This window comes from Ursus maritimus, unplaced genomic scaffold (assembly GCF_017311325.1).
Source record: "Ursus maritimus isolate PB19 unplaced genomic scaffold, ASM1731132v1 scaffold_4, whole genome shotgun sequence".
Taxonomy (NCBI): Eukaryota; Metazoa; Chordata; class Mammalia; order Carnivora; family Ursidae; genus Ursus; species Ursus maritimus.
The window spans coordinates 6,296,561-6,312,798 of NW_024426552.1; the positions used below are offsets into that span (position 1 = coordinate 6,296,561).

Sequence of the window (16,238 nt, forward strand, 5' to 3'; positions counted from 1 at the left end):
AGGGATGATGTCTTAGTGTAGTTTCATTTTTATGTTTTGGCTGTTCTTTCAGTGTGATATATATAACATACAATTTATCATTTTCACTTTTTCTGCATCCAGTTCCTTGGCATTAAGTACATTTACAGTGTGTGCAGCCATCACGATCACTGTATGTTTCTAGTTCTAATCATCCCAGATAGACACTCTGTACCCATTAAACACTGACTCTCGATTTACCTCCTCCATCCCTGCTAGCCTTTCTTCTACTTTCTGTCTCTATAAATTTGCCTATTCTAGGGACTCCTGTAAGTGAAATCATGCAGTATTTGTCCTTTTGTCTGGTTTATTTCACAGAATAGTTTTATTTTGACTTTCTCATATTATATGTGCAGTTACTGGATATCTCTTCATATATTTAGAGGGTTTTTTTAAATCTTTATGCACTGTGTATTTATGTCTTTTGGTTATTCTTCTGTTACGTTTTTGGCCCCCCCACCTTAATTTTTTTCTTTTTTTTAGGGGGGAGGGGGCAGAGGGAGAGAGAGCGAATCTTAAGCAGGCTCCTTGCGCAGGGCAGAGCCTGATGTGGAGCCTGACGCTGGGCTTGATCTCAACCCTGAGAACATGACCTGAGCCGAAATCAAGAGTCAAGAGTCGGACACTTAACTGACTGAGCCACCCAGGCACATGCCTCACCTTAATTTTTAAAAGTTCTTTATGTACTAGGGATATGTTATTTCTTTCTCTGTAGTTTGTAAGGTGCTGGGTGTTTTCTGCCATTATGGCCTCTAAATAGTTGTTACTTAGCGTAGATGAAGGTTTCTGATTTCAGTAGATTTTTTTACACATCCTGCTGTGTTACTGAATTTTTGGGTTAATTTTATCTTTGAATTCTCTGAGGTTTTTCAGGTATCTTCTCCTTTGTACAGATACTTAGTTTTACTCTTGATTTTTATACCTCCTACTGATTTCTCTTGTCTAATTGCTTTGCTCATTTCTTCCAGGCATTGCTAAATAGTAGTGGAGATAGTAGACTGCATTCCTGTTGGGGGATGCATGTCTACCGTTTTCACATTAATAAGTAAGATGCTTTATTTTAGGTGTCTGCAGTATACATACATATTTTATTTTGCTAAGGGGATATCAACTAATGCTTATTTTCTTATGTTCTTTTTCAAATACCAGGATTGATTATAGATTTTTTTTCCTTTTTAAATCTTTTTTCCTTTTTAAATCGTCACTGGTATCAGTCTTACAATTTTTCTGTTTATATTTGTTAATTTGGTGTGTTTTTAAGTAATGAGGAACTTTTTAAACCAATGCAAACATAGATAATGTGGAATGTTAAATCTACCTGACCTTTTAAAATAAATCATAAGGGGTGCCTGGGTGGCTCAGTTGGTTAAGCAACTGCCTTTGGCTCAGGTTGTGATCCCAGGGTCCTGGGATCGAGACCCGAGTCGGGCTCTCTGCTCCCCGGGGATCCTGCTTCTCCCTCTCCCTCTGCCGCTCCCCCTGCTTATGCTCGCTCGCTCACACTCTCTCTGTCAAATAAATAAACTCTTTTAAAAATTTTTTAAAAATCAAAATTTTGTGGTTTGGTAGTTGGTGTTACTTCCACTGGTATGAATTCATTCACCTGTGTTGTTGCAGTGAGGTGAGGGAGGGGTGGCTCTTGTTGTGGATGGGTGGAGATGGGGGGGTTTGTGGTGTGTGTATATGTGTGTGTATGGCAGCAGGATAGAGATTGTGGCATTGTGTATATGCATGTTGGTTCCATTTCATTTTGGTTTGGAAAGCACTGATGGTAGAAAAAGTTTACGGGCTTTGTAGTTAGCCAGATTTCTAATTTCCAGTTCCTGCACTTACCCTCCTGTGACCCCAGGCATGTAACTTTACTTTTCTTAGCCTTAGGTGTCCCTATAGATGAGGAGCTAGTAATGTACACGTGGAGACTTGGGAGACAATACAAAACTCTTAGGCAGGGTGGATCCATGTTTTGTGGGGTTGAAGCTTTTGTAATTTTAGGGACTTTTTTTTTTTTTTTTAAGAAAAGTAAGTTTCAAGTAGATACATGCTGCTTTGATAGGCAAGTTAAATCAGAAGTCTCTAAAACTTAGTGTCGTTAGTTTTCTTAATCCTGCCTCTGTTAACAGGTGTTTGGAGAGTTGGGATAATACATATAAGACATTTCATAAGGTGTATGGTTTCTAGGTAGTAGCTTTTAAGAATTTGTTATATTACTGTGATTTTAAAAAAAGTCCATGTGACTTTTCACTGACTGAGCCACCCAGGCAGCCCCCAAAGCAGATATTAACTTGAGATTTTGTCTTTTGAGTTTTGGTTCTCATGGACATTTTCATTATCCGTTATTGAAGCTCCTAACGTAAATGCTGTTGCGGGAAAAGGTCCCGCTCAGTTTCAACTGCTTGGGCTCCGTGGCCGGAGCTTCCGGTGGATTGCCGCCTCGGTGCTGTGGGAGTCAGAGAGTTGTTTGTTCCCTTCTCTTCCCTTTATGGGGTTTAAAAAAAAAAAAAGTTATGAAGCAGTTTTAGGTTTACAGAAAAATTATGCAGTGAGTACAGTGAATTCCCATACACTCTCGTCCCTGCACGCAGTCTGTCCTATTAGTAACATCTGGAATTAGTGTGGCACATTTGCTGTGGCTGGTAAGCTGACGTCCCTGGTCTACGTTAGGGATCACTGTGTGTTGTAGAGTTCTCTGGGTTTTGACAGATGTATAATCTGCCATATCAGTATCAGACAGAATAGTTACACTGCCCTAAAACTCCGCTGGGCTATACTTAATCATTCCTCTCTCCCTTCTCCTGAGCCACTGGCAATTACTGATCTTTTAACTGTTTCCATAGACTTTTCCAGAATACCATTTAGTTGGGTTATATACTATGTAGCCTTTCGGATTGGCTACTTTCTAGTAATACGAGTTTTAAGTTTCCTCTACAACTTTTTGTGGCTTGGTGTTTCATTTCTTTTTAGAACTGAATAATATTCCATTGCCTGGATTTACCACAGTTTATTCATTCACCCGCTGAAGGACATGTTGCCTGATTCTAAGTTTTGGCAATTATGAATAAAGCCGTTATAAACTTACATGTGCAGGTTTTGCGTGGACCGTATTTTTAATGCATTTGGGTAAATACCAAGGAGCATGTTTATTGCATCACATGATGAGGCCTTGTGCAGCTTTGTAAGAAACTTCCAGACCTCTCCCAAGTGGCCATGTTATATTTTTCATTTCCATAAACAGTGAATGAGAGAGACCCTATTTCTGTATGTTGTTGTTAATATGTCAGTTCTTCCCAGCTTTATCTGTAGAGTCAACACAATCCCAGTCAAAATCCCAAGTTAATTTTGTGGATATTGGCAAAGTGATTCTAAAGTTTATTTGGAGAGGAAAAAGACCTAGAATAACTAATAGGATACCGAACAATGTAGTTGGAGGACTGACACTACTGATATTAAAGAGTTAGTATAAATCTATAGTTTTTACAACATTATGGTATTGGTGAAAACGTAGACAATAGATCAGTGGAACAGAATAGGGAAACCCAGAAATAGACCAATACATATATGGTCAAGTAGTGTTTGACGAAGGAGCGAAGACAACTCAATGGATAAAGCATGGTTTTTTCAACAAAAGGTGTTGAACGACTGGATATCCACATGTTAAAAAAAAATCTAGACAGACTTTTCACAAAAATTAACTGAAAATGTATCATAAACTTAATACAAAATAGAAAACTGGAATTTCCAGAAGATAGCATACAGTAAAGTGTAGGGGACCTTGCATATGGCAGTGACTTTTTAGATAGTATACGAAAAGCACAATCCATTAAAGAAAAAGGTTACAAGCTAGACTTTGTTGAAATTAAAATCTCTGGGAAAGATACTGTTAAGGGAATGAAAAGGCAAGCCTATAGACTGGGAGAAAATAGTTGTAGAGCTCCTGTCTGATAAAGGACTTGTATTTGTAACATACCATGAATTCTTAAAACACATTCATAAGAAAACAAAAAATCCAATTTAAGAATCAGCAAAATGTCTGACACCTCATAAAAGAATATAGATCATACGGAAAGATGCACATCAGTCATAGGGGATAAGAGTAGAAAGACGAGATCCCATACCTATCACGGCCTAAGTCCAACAAAACGCTGAGAACATTTACATTGACTTTTTATGAGCTTCACTCAGAGAAGGGCTGGCTGTACTAACAGTGGTAGCGTTAAGTCTTAGGCTCTGGTGCCTTATGCCTTATTAAGAAAAATAATAAAGACATTTACCTTTTGTTTTTTTTAAGTCCATCTAATTCTTTTTCTTGTCGATGGCCTAAGATTAGGACAACGTGCAGGTTTTCTTGACTTGTGTTATTTAATCGCCAAGATCAGGATTTTTAGATTTTTATTTTTTTTATTTAATTGATTAATTTACTTATTTATTTTATCTCCCTTCCCCACCCCCGACAAATAGGAGACTTCCTGTGATCAGAGTGAAGGCTCTTGTTCTTCTGAAGAAGAAGAGTGGAGGAGTGATCGAAGAAGTGAGAGTGACAGTGAGAGTTCGAGGTATCTGCTCTTCCTTGTTCCCATCTTTCCCACGGTTCAGTCATAGGCTTGGATGCATCGGGACACGGATGGCATTCAAGATGTAATAGCTCGCATCTGTGGAACAACTGACTTTTTAGTACATTTAAAAGGAGAAGAAAACCAGATTAACAGCTATTTCTATAGAAAATATTTTGGGTATTTTTGACTACACGTTTGAGCCGGCAGGATGTCAGGTGTGTGTACTCAAAATATCGGTTTAGTCTTGTGCTGCATTTATAAAGAGTAGTATCCAAAGTATATGTGGTAAAACCATTGTTCTGCTTATCATTAGTTATTGCATGTGTTGACTTCTTGTTTAGTTTTGGTATCCAAATTTCGTGGGACCAGGATGTTAACATCTATTCCTCTTCTTGGTAAATAAATGTCAGCTTCACCTTGGCAGATGGTCAAGCCAGAAACCTAGACCTCTTTCTCTTTTCATGAACCTGTCCATCACTTCTAGGAGGATACCCCTGCCAAATACGACTCAGAGTATCTTCTTTTCTGTTGCCATTGGTGCTGTGCTTGTCTAGACTACCATACTGTACTCCCTGTTTCCTTTCTTGACTCCTTTTATTCTATTATGATTAGGAGCTGGAGTGATTTTAGAATACTTGTCTGTTTTTTTAAATAAATTCATTTTTAATTATGAAATAAATGTTAATAAAATTTACTGTCTTAACCATTGTTAACTGTATATTCCAGTAGTGTTAAGTACATTCATATTGTCTTGTACCCAGTCTCTGGAGCTCAATGCAAAAGTGAAACTATATACCCATTAAGAATAATTCTCCACTTCACGCTCCCATCCCCTGGCAACCACTGTTCTGCTTTCTATCTCTGTATAATTACTATCTTTTAATTCAGCTTTTCTTGAATTTTATTATACAAAGTAGTTGCTCCTAAAATTTTTCTAAATAGCTCTTTTTGTATTAAACAGCTCTTGGAAATGTGTCTGTTAGTGTGTGTTTTATTGAGCCTGAGAAGTACGTGGTTGGCCAGTGATGGCCCAGTAGAGCCTTTTGTCATCTTTTTCTGTATTTGCTGAAGCTTGTCGTGGGCAGGGGGCTTGTTTTCTGGATCTAGTTTCCTGTTTGACTCTGCTTCTGCTCTGGAGTGGCTAGGACCAGTTCCTGTCATGGATCTTCTCTCATATCAGAGAAAGGTCCCCCTCTTGGCAAGAAGCTCTAACCACTTGCAGCTCTCTATTTGTTGTGGCTGTGTTTTCCTTGGGCTTCTAATCTGTTCAAAGATGGTTTTTCATTCCAGTTAAATTCTAGTCTATTCTTGAGCCACCTCTCACTTGGGGTGGGGGAAGGAGGGCCTACTCTTAACGGATCTGTGTGATCTCTCCTGTTTTTATAACTACACTCCACCTTCTGAAAGGGGAATCATTGATTGGCTCTAAATGTTGTCTTCCATGAGGTCTCCTATATATTATACTTCAAAAAAATTCTTTAGGCTTACATCCTTTCCTAATTTCCAGTGTCAGTGAAGGCTTCTCTCTTTCTTACGATCTCTGGTCATTTAAGTATTCGTTGATGGTGAAGGCAGATTGTTCAGGTTAAATCTTCCCAGGATCCTTCCTTCCTTCCCTCTTCATCTCTTCTCTTAATGTTACGTGACTGATTTGCTATTGGGCTTAGATTCTGGTTCCCTGCAAACAGTACACTGTTTTCATTTCCCAGTGACTCGTCATCTAGATACTCTGATTGGACTGCTGACGCAGGCATCAATCTGCAGCCGCCTCTACGGACGTCATCGCGTCGGCGAGTTACCCGTTTTTGCAGTAGTTCAGAGGATGAAATGTCTACTGAGAATTTATCTCCTCCAAAAAGGAGACGAAAGAGAAAGAAAGAAAATAAGCCTAAAAAAGAGGTAAGAGAAGTATATCTTTAAAAACATCTGTTTACACTTTTTATAGAGGTGTTTCTGTCCATATTTAGAAATTAAAGTCTTTGGGAAATTGGAACTTTTATATTCTTTTGACAGTGTTAAGTCATCAAGACTCAAATGTAAAATGGAATTTATATTTGGAAAAGTTATTCTATTATGAAGGCTTCTCTGTTGAATCTGCACCAGCTGGCCTTGGCACCTACTCCTTCCCCAGTTTGACACTTAAAGGGGGAGCTCTGTTTTGCTCAGAATCCCACCATAACTCTTCATTTTCTCCTGTTAATTTCAACACCAGAAATATGCTTCAGGGCATTTTAGGGCACTTTCTTCTTCTTTCATCTATTACTGCTGTGTTCTCCAGATGCATCTGACGTGTTCTCTTCCATTTGGCGTGTTCACACGCCTCTCCTAACGGTGCTGTCCCTGTTCCTGATCATACGTGCAGTGCTCGTGTCATGCAGGTGGCAGCCCTCATTGAAAGATGCCAATCTTTGTTCTCGTTCTCTGTTGCTATGTAACAGATGACCCTGACACTTAGCTCCTTAAAACAACAAACATATATTCATGTTTTGATGGATTGGGATTAAAACAACAAACGTATATTCATGTTTTGATGGATTGAGGGCTGATTAGCTAGGTGATTTTGGGCTCACAAGGTTGCAGTTATCACATTGGCTGGAGTTGGAAATTGTCTGAAGGCTTGACTGAAGCTTGCTGGTCTTCTTTGAAGCTTATTTATTGGGCAGTTGGCTGGTGAACTCAGCTCCTCACCACATGGGCCCCTCCATAGTGCTGTTCGGGTGTCTGCAAGACATGGTGGTTGATACTCTCTAGAGCAAGTGACCCTGAAGTGTAAGCAAGGGGTGAGCACTAATGCCTGGGACAGCCTAGTCTTTGAAGCCTCTCTTTGTCACTTCTGCTTTATTCTATTTGTTAGAAGCAATTCCAGCCCACCCTCAAGTGGAGGTGTGGCTGCACCTCTTGGAGAGGAGAGAAGGAGGATCAAAGAGTTTGTGGTCATGTTTTAAAATCACCAGTCTTAAAATCTCAAATCAAGAGGAGACTCTGTGATGATTAGTCCGTGGTGAAATTCAGAATGGTGTGTCAGAGCAGGCTGTCTGTCGAAGAGGATTTAGGTTGGAAATTAGGCCTTTCTGTAGTATATAAAGTGTTACGAAGACTCTATTAGAAATTCAGGAGATCCTAGGAAAGTGCGAGGTAAATCTACAGTGCTTTCACAAGTGATAACGTTTCTGTGTGTGTTACAGAACCAAATATGTAGACTATGTAAAAACTAATCATTAGGTAACATGCCCATAAGTAGTCATTCTCAGTGGTGAAGTTTCTTTTGTTTTTCAGTTAAACAGTACATGCATGCCCTTTCTATTGAACTAAACTCTGTTCTCTTCCCCTTGGCAGAACTTGCAGAGGATGACTCCGGTGGAGCTTACGAATATGGAACATTTATATGAATTTCATCCTCCAGTTTGGATAACTGACACCACACTTCGAAAGTCTCCTTTTGTTCCTCAAATGGGTGATGAGGTGAGAGTAATAAAATTTAAAAACATGAGTATGGGCCATAAGACAAAATATTTTACTATTAGGTTTTAATTTATTTTTAAATGCATGCTTTTTGCAGGTAATATATTTTCGACAGGGTCATGAAGCTTATATTGAGGCTGTCAGAAGAAATAACATATATGAACTGAACCCTAACAAGGAGCCATGGAGAAAAATGGATCTCAGGGTAAGATGATGGTCTTATTAAGTCATTAAATATTTAGCACATGTATAGTTAAATATTTACAAATCCACTAAAAATAAACCTACTGGAGGCATAGTTCATTACTATCTTTCCATTGATTTCCTACTTATAAACATTTCTGCTATCACCTTGTATGTTTTAAGATACAGCAGGAAGACATGTTTGTCAGTGGGCAGTCCTTGTGTATTGCTGACTGGTGTATAAAATTGCGTGTTAGAGTCTTTCAGGAAGGCAGCTTGGCAGTATGCATCATTAATCCTAAAATGTGTATATCTAGGATACATATTCAAAAGAAGTGCAGCTTTTCAAGAGAGGAAATACAAATTGGAAAAAAGGTTGGACCCCATGCATAATAGACTAGATTGCTGAAAACACTTGAGTGCCCCCGTAATTAACCAATTTTATAAATTTTTTTAAAATAACATTTAAAGAAAGAAACTACCACATTTCAGCAAGTAGCAAAGGTTTTAGTTTGTTATCAGTTGTTCACATTGGTGACAGGGTCCATGAAACAGCCCAGGATTTCTGGAGGCTATTTGGACAATTGGAATTGAGACTGAGAAATATTTAGATGTTTTAATTCAGTGATTTTGCTTCCAGTAATTTAGGAAACAACTGGAAATGTGTGAATTTATAAGCAAGGCGATTTCATATCATTGTTTATAAAAACAAAAAATTAGAAAAAATTCAAATATCCTATGGTATTGAATGAATCAAATCATGGTACATTCATAGAACTGACTACTGTGTAGAGCCTGCTGTATATTTGAGGCTTTTAAAATATTTGTTGAATGAACGACTGTTACATTTTATAATTTATTACTAAGAGGAAAAATGGGACGTGAAATGTTGTTTTTGGTTATGATAAAAATTTACAAACATATGTCTCAACCAAATTAATACATCAGAAAGTCATTGGTGACTATATGTGGAATAGCATTGCAGTTGATTTTTATTTTATTCTTTATACTTTTATGTTTTTGATACTTTCAGCAACTGTTGGGAGATGAAAACAGCTATGATAGCAAAGACAGCTGTTCTTAACTCCCCTTTAACTTAGTGACTGTCCTTGAACTTGGCTTGAGTCATGTTCTGATTTATGTATGTCTGTCTCACTTATTACTGAGTCTCTGAGTACAGTTGGTCCTCATTATTCACAGATTCCATATTTGTGAATTTGCCTACTTGGTATGTTATTTGTAACCCAAAGTCAGTGCTCAGAATGCTTCCTGGTCATTTGCGAACATGCAGAGTGGCAAAAAATTTGATTGGCGTGACCAGCATGTTTCTAGCTGAGATAGAGCAAGGTGATGCCTTCTTATTTGAGCCCTCATCTCATAAATAAGAGTTCTTTTCGCAGTCTGTTGAATGCAACAGTAAAGAATGTTTACATTTTTATGCTTTTTGTTGGTGACTTACTGTTTAAAATAGCCCCCAAGTGTAGTGCTTCAAGTGCTGTACTGTGTTAGCACAAGAAAGTGATGACAGGCTTTATGGAGAAAGTGTGTGCGTTAGATAAACTTTGTTTAGACGTGAGTTATACTGCTTTGGGCTGTGAACTCAGCACTAATGAATCAATATATTAGATGAGGCATCTTTACACAGAAAAACACAAAACAGGATTGTGTATCTCTAGGAAGGGAACAAATCTGGAAAGAAATTCAGATTATTCACAGTATTTGTCTTTAGATATTGAGCTGGTCAGTGACTTACTTCTTACACTTGTGGTATATTTTCTAAAGTGAGTATATTCCTTACATTAGAAAGAGTATTAAATGTCTGTCCTCAAAAAGATGTGAAGATTAACATTAGCAAAAATGATTGTAATTAATGTTAAATTGGAAGCTAAATTGTGAGTTGACTTAATGTGGCAATATGTGGAGAATTATAGTATTGAGGAATTGCTCTATTTTAACCATTTTAAACACTTACTCTTTTAAAAATATCTGTTGAAGGATCAAGAATTGGTCAAAATAGTTGGAATAAGATATGAGGTTGGGCCCCCTACACTCTGTTGCCTCAAACTCGCGTTTATAGATCCTGCAACTGGAAGACTAATGGACAAATCTTTCTCTATTAGGTATGTGTTATTATTTTTTTAATGGAATTACTTAAATTTAGATTTTTCCTCTTGCTGATGAGCATGTCCTTTCCATAGCTCAGGGTAAATGGCGAGCACTGTGGACAGCCTGTGAGTTGAGGTTCTGGTAGTTGGGAATCCACTAGAAGTAAAGATCATGTGCTATGGCAGCAGTCAGGCATTGGCACGTTTTATACCTTTCTCCATGCCACTTAAATGTGTGGAGGATTCTGGCCTGGAGGGGATATTTCTTTTGTCTTTGTTTTTGAGAAAATGTTAGAATAAATAATTCGTTAGTCTGTTATGGTAGCCCTTAGCCACATGTGGCTCTTGAGCATTTAGAATGTGGTGGATTTCAGTTGAGTGTACACACTAGATTTTGAAGACTTGTTCTGAAGAAAAAGGTTATGTAAAATATCTCATTTTTACTGATGACATTGTGAAACAGGATTTAGGGTATGTAGGGTTAAATAAAATACTCCCTTAAAATTAATTTTACTAGCTTCTTTTTACCTTTTTTTTTTAATAAAAAGGTTAGTTGAAAAATAAAAATTACAAGTGCAGCTCCCATCCTGTTTCTTTTTGACATTGTTGCTCTAGACTGTAATAATCTGCTACTCACGGAGTTCAACAATTTTTTATATTTCTGTTTAGATACCATGATATGCCAGATGTTATTGACTTTCTTGTATTGCGTCAATTTTATGATGAAGCAAGACAGAGGAATTGGCAGTCTTGTAAGTTCATCCTTACTGAGTTTTATATGCCTTTAGAAAATGATCTCCCATTTTACTGGTCTATTTTTTTGGTTATGGTGCTCCCTATTATGGTGGATGCAAAGATGTAAGTTGTGAAAAGATATGAGTGACTGAAGAGTGTCTTTTGCTTAGGGCTTGGTACTTCCTTCTCCTTAATACCCTTTTTAGCCCAGCACCGTTTCTTGTATTCTTACGGTAGCTGATGTTTTGAAAGGATTATTTCTTACTCATTGACTGTATGCTAGAGTTGACCTTTTATTTCCTTTCAGACTTCCCTGCACTGCATTTTTTCTGTCCTTTTACTGTGACTGGCATAATTCACAAAGTCATTCTATGATATAAAACAATCAGAAAGTTGAAAAATAATGCATATTTCACACTGATAATGTTCTGGTATACCAGAATATTTTACTTTAATGTCATATCAAACCAGACTTAAATAGGTTGACTTGAGGAAACCATTCCTCTAAAAAATAAAAAATTCATAGAATATTTCCACTTTATAACCCTGAGACATCTGGCTGGATGAAAAAATAAAATTACCTCAATGTACATGCTAGCTTGACTGTGGTTTTTGTGGTGACCATTTAGGGTGGGCTGGTGGGCTCCTTTGCTTAGACTTGTGTAGTTATGTAGGTCATTAAACTCTACAGGACAAAATCGGTGATTGTAACCAGGCCAGGTAATACTAGTTAGCAACTGTAGTATCCCTTTCACAGGTATACGTATATTACTTTCAGTATGGAATGCTGTCTGGGGAGCTCATGTGTTGAGTTTGACTTAAATCACTTAGGATAGTTCAGTTCCTTCTCTTTTCATCAGTTTTAGTTTCTTAGAAATACTAAGTTTTACTCAGATCTCATATTAGAAATATTAAGTTTTAAATCTGGTATACACATTTGTAAATAATATTAAGACCTCATTAATTTTCCTAGTTTCTGCTGCCTTTTTTTTTTTTTTTTTATGTTTTTTTTAATTATATTATGTTAGTCACCATACAGTACATCCCCGGTTTCCGATGTAAAGTTCGATGATTCATTAGTTGCGTATAACACCCAGTGCACCATGCAATATGTGCCCTCCTTACTACCCATCACCGGTCTATCCCATTCCCCCATACCCCTCCCCTCTGAGGCCCTCAGTTTGTTTCTCAGAGTCTATAGTCTTTCATGCTTCATTCCCCCTTCTGATTACCCCCCCTTTCTTTATCCCTTTCTTCCTCTACCGATCTTCCTAGTTCTTATGTTCCATAGATGAGAGAAATCATATGATAGTTGTCTTTCTCTGCTTGACTTATTTCACTTAGCATTATCTCCTCCAGTGCCGTCCACGTTGCAGCAAATGTTGAGAACTCGTTCTTTCTGATAGCTGAGTAATATTCCATTGTATATATGGACCACAACTTCTTAATCCAGTCATCTGTTGAAGGGCATCTCGGCTCCTTCCACGATTTAGCTATTGTGGACAATGCTGCTATGAACATTGGAGTGCATATGGCCCTTCTCTTTACTACGTCTGTATCTTTGGGGTAAACACCCAGTAGTGCAATGGCTGGATCATAGGATAGCTCAATTTTTAACTTTTTAAGGGACCTCCACACCATTTTCCAGAGTGGCTGTACCAACTTGCATTCCCACCAACAATGTAGGAGGGATCCCCTTTCTCTACATCCTCTCCAACAATTGTTGTCTCTTGCCTTGTCCATTTTTGCCATTCTAACTGTCTGCTGCCTTTTTCTCTAGGTACTACAAATAGGTAAATTATAGATAAATTCCCTGAGCCATCCCTATTTGAAATGAAAGATTGTCAGGGAGTGTGGATGCTGTTAGTGGACTATTTTTAACGGTAATGTCCACTCAGGTAGTCAGCATTATTTTGGGACTAGAGGTAAAGGAAATTTTTCTTGAAGAAAAACATCTAGCCACACACAGAAGCAACAAAAAACCAAACTCAAGTCATCTGGAATGTGTGGGAATTAGCAAGTCCTATACCCAGATTCTGAAGAACTTTCAAGTTTCCCATCTATTACATTTCTCCAACTCCCATGATATCTAAAAGTTGGAAGCTGTCCTTTCATTCCACCAACCTGCACATCCAAAAATTGTTTTAAACTCAGTTCTCTGTAGTTAGCTCTGAGATGGATTCCCACTTGCCTCTTTTAATTTAGGGCTTTTTTTTTTGTGGTTGAGAAGTGAATGTACCAGATCTTCTAATTAATTCAGTTTTTCCCCCCATAAAATCTTACCTGTTCTCTTGAATTTTGAGGAGTGCTATTAAAAGAAGTTGCTTGATTCTGATTTTCCTATATTGAGAACTTTACTCAAGTTCTAATGTACTCTTTACTCAAATTTATCCTACTCTTGGATAGGCAAAAATAGGGTGTGTTTTTTTTTTTTATGCTTAAGGAAAAGCCACATTTTACCTTCAGAAAAGTGATTTCTTTTTCTTTTTTTAATATATTTAAGTAATTTCTATACCAACGACAGGACTAAAACTCATGACCCTGAGATCAGGAGTTGCACATTCCTCTGACTGAGCCAGCTAGGTGCCCCCAGAAAAGTGATTTCTTAAGGCTCCTTTTAATTAAAAATGTTATCTTACACTGAAGAAATACTTTTATGTAAGCTGAAAGTATCTTCTACTTTTAAGGAAGAAAAATTATTATAAAGTTAATTCTTGCTATCAAAGACTGGCTTTTTTTATAACCATGTATTTATGTTAGGCCTCTTAAAATGAAGCCACTGGATTTGTTGTTACTACAATAATATCTATTACAATAAATACTGTGGGTGATATTTATGTTAAATTAGGTTATTTACATTACATAATTAGATAAAAACCAGGGTTTTATATCAAATTTTTAACATAATGCCTTTCACTTAAAAAGTTAGAAGAACTTACCAAGATTTTTTTCTGAAGTTGAAGTTCTGTTTTAGAATATTTATATTAATGAAATACTATCAAAAGTAGAAATTTATCAGTGGCAGAGAGATGGGTAGAAGGATGAGGGACTTACGGGTTTCCAGTGATTTTGAAAAATATGAAATATACATAAAAGTCATGTTTACATGAATTTGAAAATATATTACGAACCTCAAAACTGGGACGCCTCGGTGGCTCAGTTGGTTAAATGTCTGCCTTTGGCTCAGGTCATGATCCCAGGGCCCCTGGATCAAGTTCTGCTTCGGGCTGCCTTCTTCTCCTTCTGCCCGCTGCTTGTGCTCACTCTCTGTCTTTGACAAATAAATAAAATCTTAAAAAAAAAAAAAAAACCAAAACCCTCAAAACATGTAGTTCCGATAGTTGTGATGGTGCTGTTTTTTTATTTTTTTTCAGTTTTACAGAATTCAGTGTAAGCATACTTTGTTTAGTTAATACTATTTGTGGATATTTTATTACATAAATATTCTCTTTCTTGGGGGTAAGATATAGCTTTAATTTTGATTGATACCATTTCCATAAAACTTTTCCTGAAGAAAGAATTACAAATTACCAAGGACAGATACGTGCCTTTTTATTAAAATGATTTTGTTTTGAGAATGGTAGAAAGCATGGGAAGGAAAAGGTGGGATTATTACAGCAGTCTATGTTTCTTTTGTAATATACGTGAAATAGCTCACATACAGTGTGCACATTCAGAAAATGACTGAAGGTAGTTGGAGCACTCTCTACAGTTATTTGGGTTTGTGCTGGAGTCCTTCTAAAATCTACTTCCCTGCTTTTATATATCCTGAGATAAAGGAATATTTGGATGTTTACTTCTTTTTTCTTTTTTCTTTTCTTTTCTCTTTTTTAAGAGAGGGAGGTGGGAGGGGCAGAGGGAGAGGGAGAGAGAATCCTAAGCAAGCTCCATGCTGACGTGGGGCTCCATCTCACGATACTAAGATCATGAGTTGAGCTGAAACCAAGAGTCAGATGCTGAACCAACTGAACCACCCAGGCTCGCCTAATTTTTTAAATAATCAGTATGTAAGCATTTCCAAGGTTACATCTAGAACTGATTTTTATTTTGAAGTCTTAAGAATTAAAACTGTTTTATGTGGCAGTGTATATGTAGGAACAACTTTAGAATAATCATAGATTAAATTCTCACCATACTTTTATAATTTGTTTTATTCTTCAGGAAATACATATTTCAGAGCTGTATATTTAATACACTAATTAAACAAGTATTTAATACACTAATTAAACAAGGATTTATTGGTAGTAAACGTTGTTATTAAAGATTTTTGAATTTTATTAAACTTTGTTCTTTGTTTCATGTTGTAAAATGGAATGGAACTTATTTTCGGGTAGAATCCACCAAACAACAGCATCTAGTCGTAACTATTTTAGTCTGTTATACTGTTTGGTTATATGCCTTCAGGTAATTAATTGCTCAGTGTAACATTGTATCTTTTTACATTGGCTTTATCACTGAAGATTGCTGGAAAGTGGGAAGGGTGGCTAATTTTAAGATAAAGAAGTAGTTTCTTTTATCTGTATCATGGTATTTTATAAATTAAAAATGTTAATCTTGGCAAATTGTTGTCTCAGACTTGGTCATCTCTTACAGGTGATAGGTTCCGATCTATCATTGATGATGCTTGGTGGTTTGGGACAGTGCTAAGTCAAGAGCCGTATCAGCCACAGTACCCTGATAGTCATTTCCAGTGCTACATCGTTAGGTCTGTATGCAGTTGAAAGTTAATCCTCTACAAACATCCATGCGTCGTGGTGGGTGGTTTTACCGAGAACTGTTACGTTTCAGATCAAAGACCATGATTTGTCTGTCGTTGAGTCCTATCAGTCTCCCCCATGCAGTATCTCTAGGACGCCTCTGCTGCTTCCTGTTCACCAGTACCCCCTTGCGGCAGGCTCTGCTTGCTTCCCTGGGACCATTTTTGTAGCCTCCTGATACTTCCTCGGCGTAATACTGCAGAATCCTTGTTCAGGAGCACACATTACATCATTTCCCTCGTTGATGGCAGTCTGTACAGCTGTTCACTGGCTGTGGAATAAAGTCACATTCTGAAGTGTGGCATTCAAGGCTCCATGGTGTCTTCGAGTTTTTTTTCATACACCTACCCTGTGTATAAGCCACACAGGATTTCTGGCTTTGTCTTTGAACCTGCCATACATTTTTATACTTTTTTCTCATAATACAT

At 37.3% G+C, this 16,238-nt stretch overlaps 1 protein-coding gene across 1 annotated transcript in view; it reads left to right on the forward strand.

Moving 5' to 3' along the window:
* Nucleotides 1-16,238, forward strand: part of BRWD1 (bromodomain and WD repeat domain containing 1) — a 111,459-nt gene that overhangs the window by 67,668 nt on the left and 27,553 nt on the right. Inside the window, exons 22-28 of the mRNA XM_040621894.1 lie at nt 4,474-4,568; nt 6,278-6,467; nt 7,905-8,030; nt 8,128-8,235; nt 10,209-10,333; nt 10,988-11,070; nt 15,647-15,758. Coding sequence (XP_040477828.1) covers nt 4,474-4,568; nt 6,278-6,467; nt 7,905-8,030; nt 8,128-8,235; nt 10,209-10,333; nt 10,988-11,070; nt 15,647-15,758 — 839 coding nt within the window. The remainder of the gene's footprint in view (nt 1-4,473; nt 4,569-6,277; nt 6,468-7,904; nt 8,031-8,127; nt 8,236-10,208; nt 10,334-10,987; nt 11,071-15,646; nt 15,759-16,238) is intronic.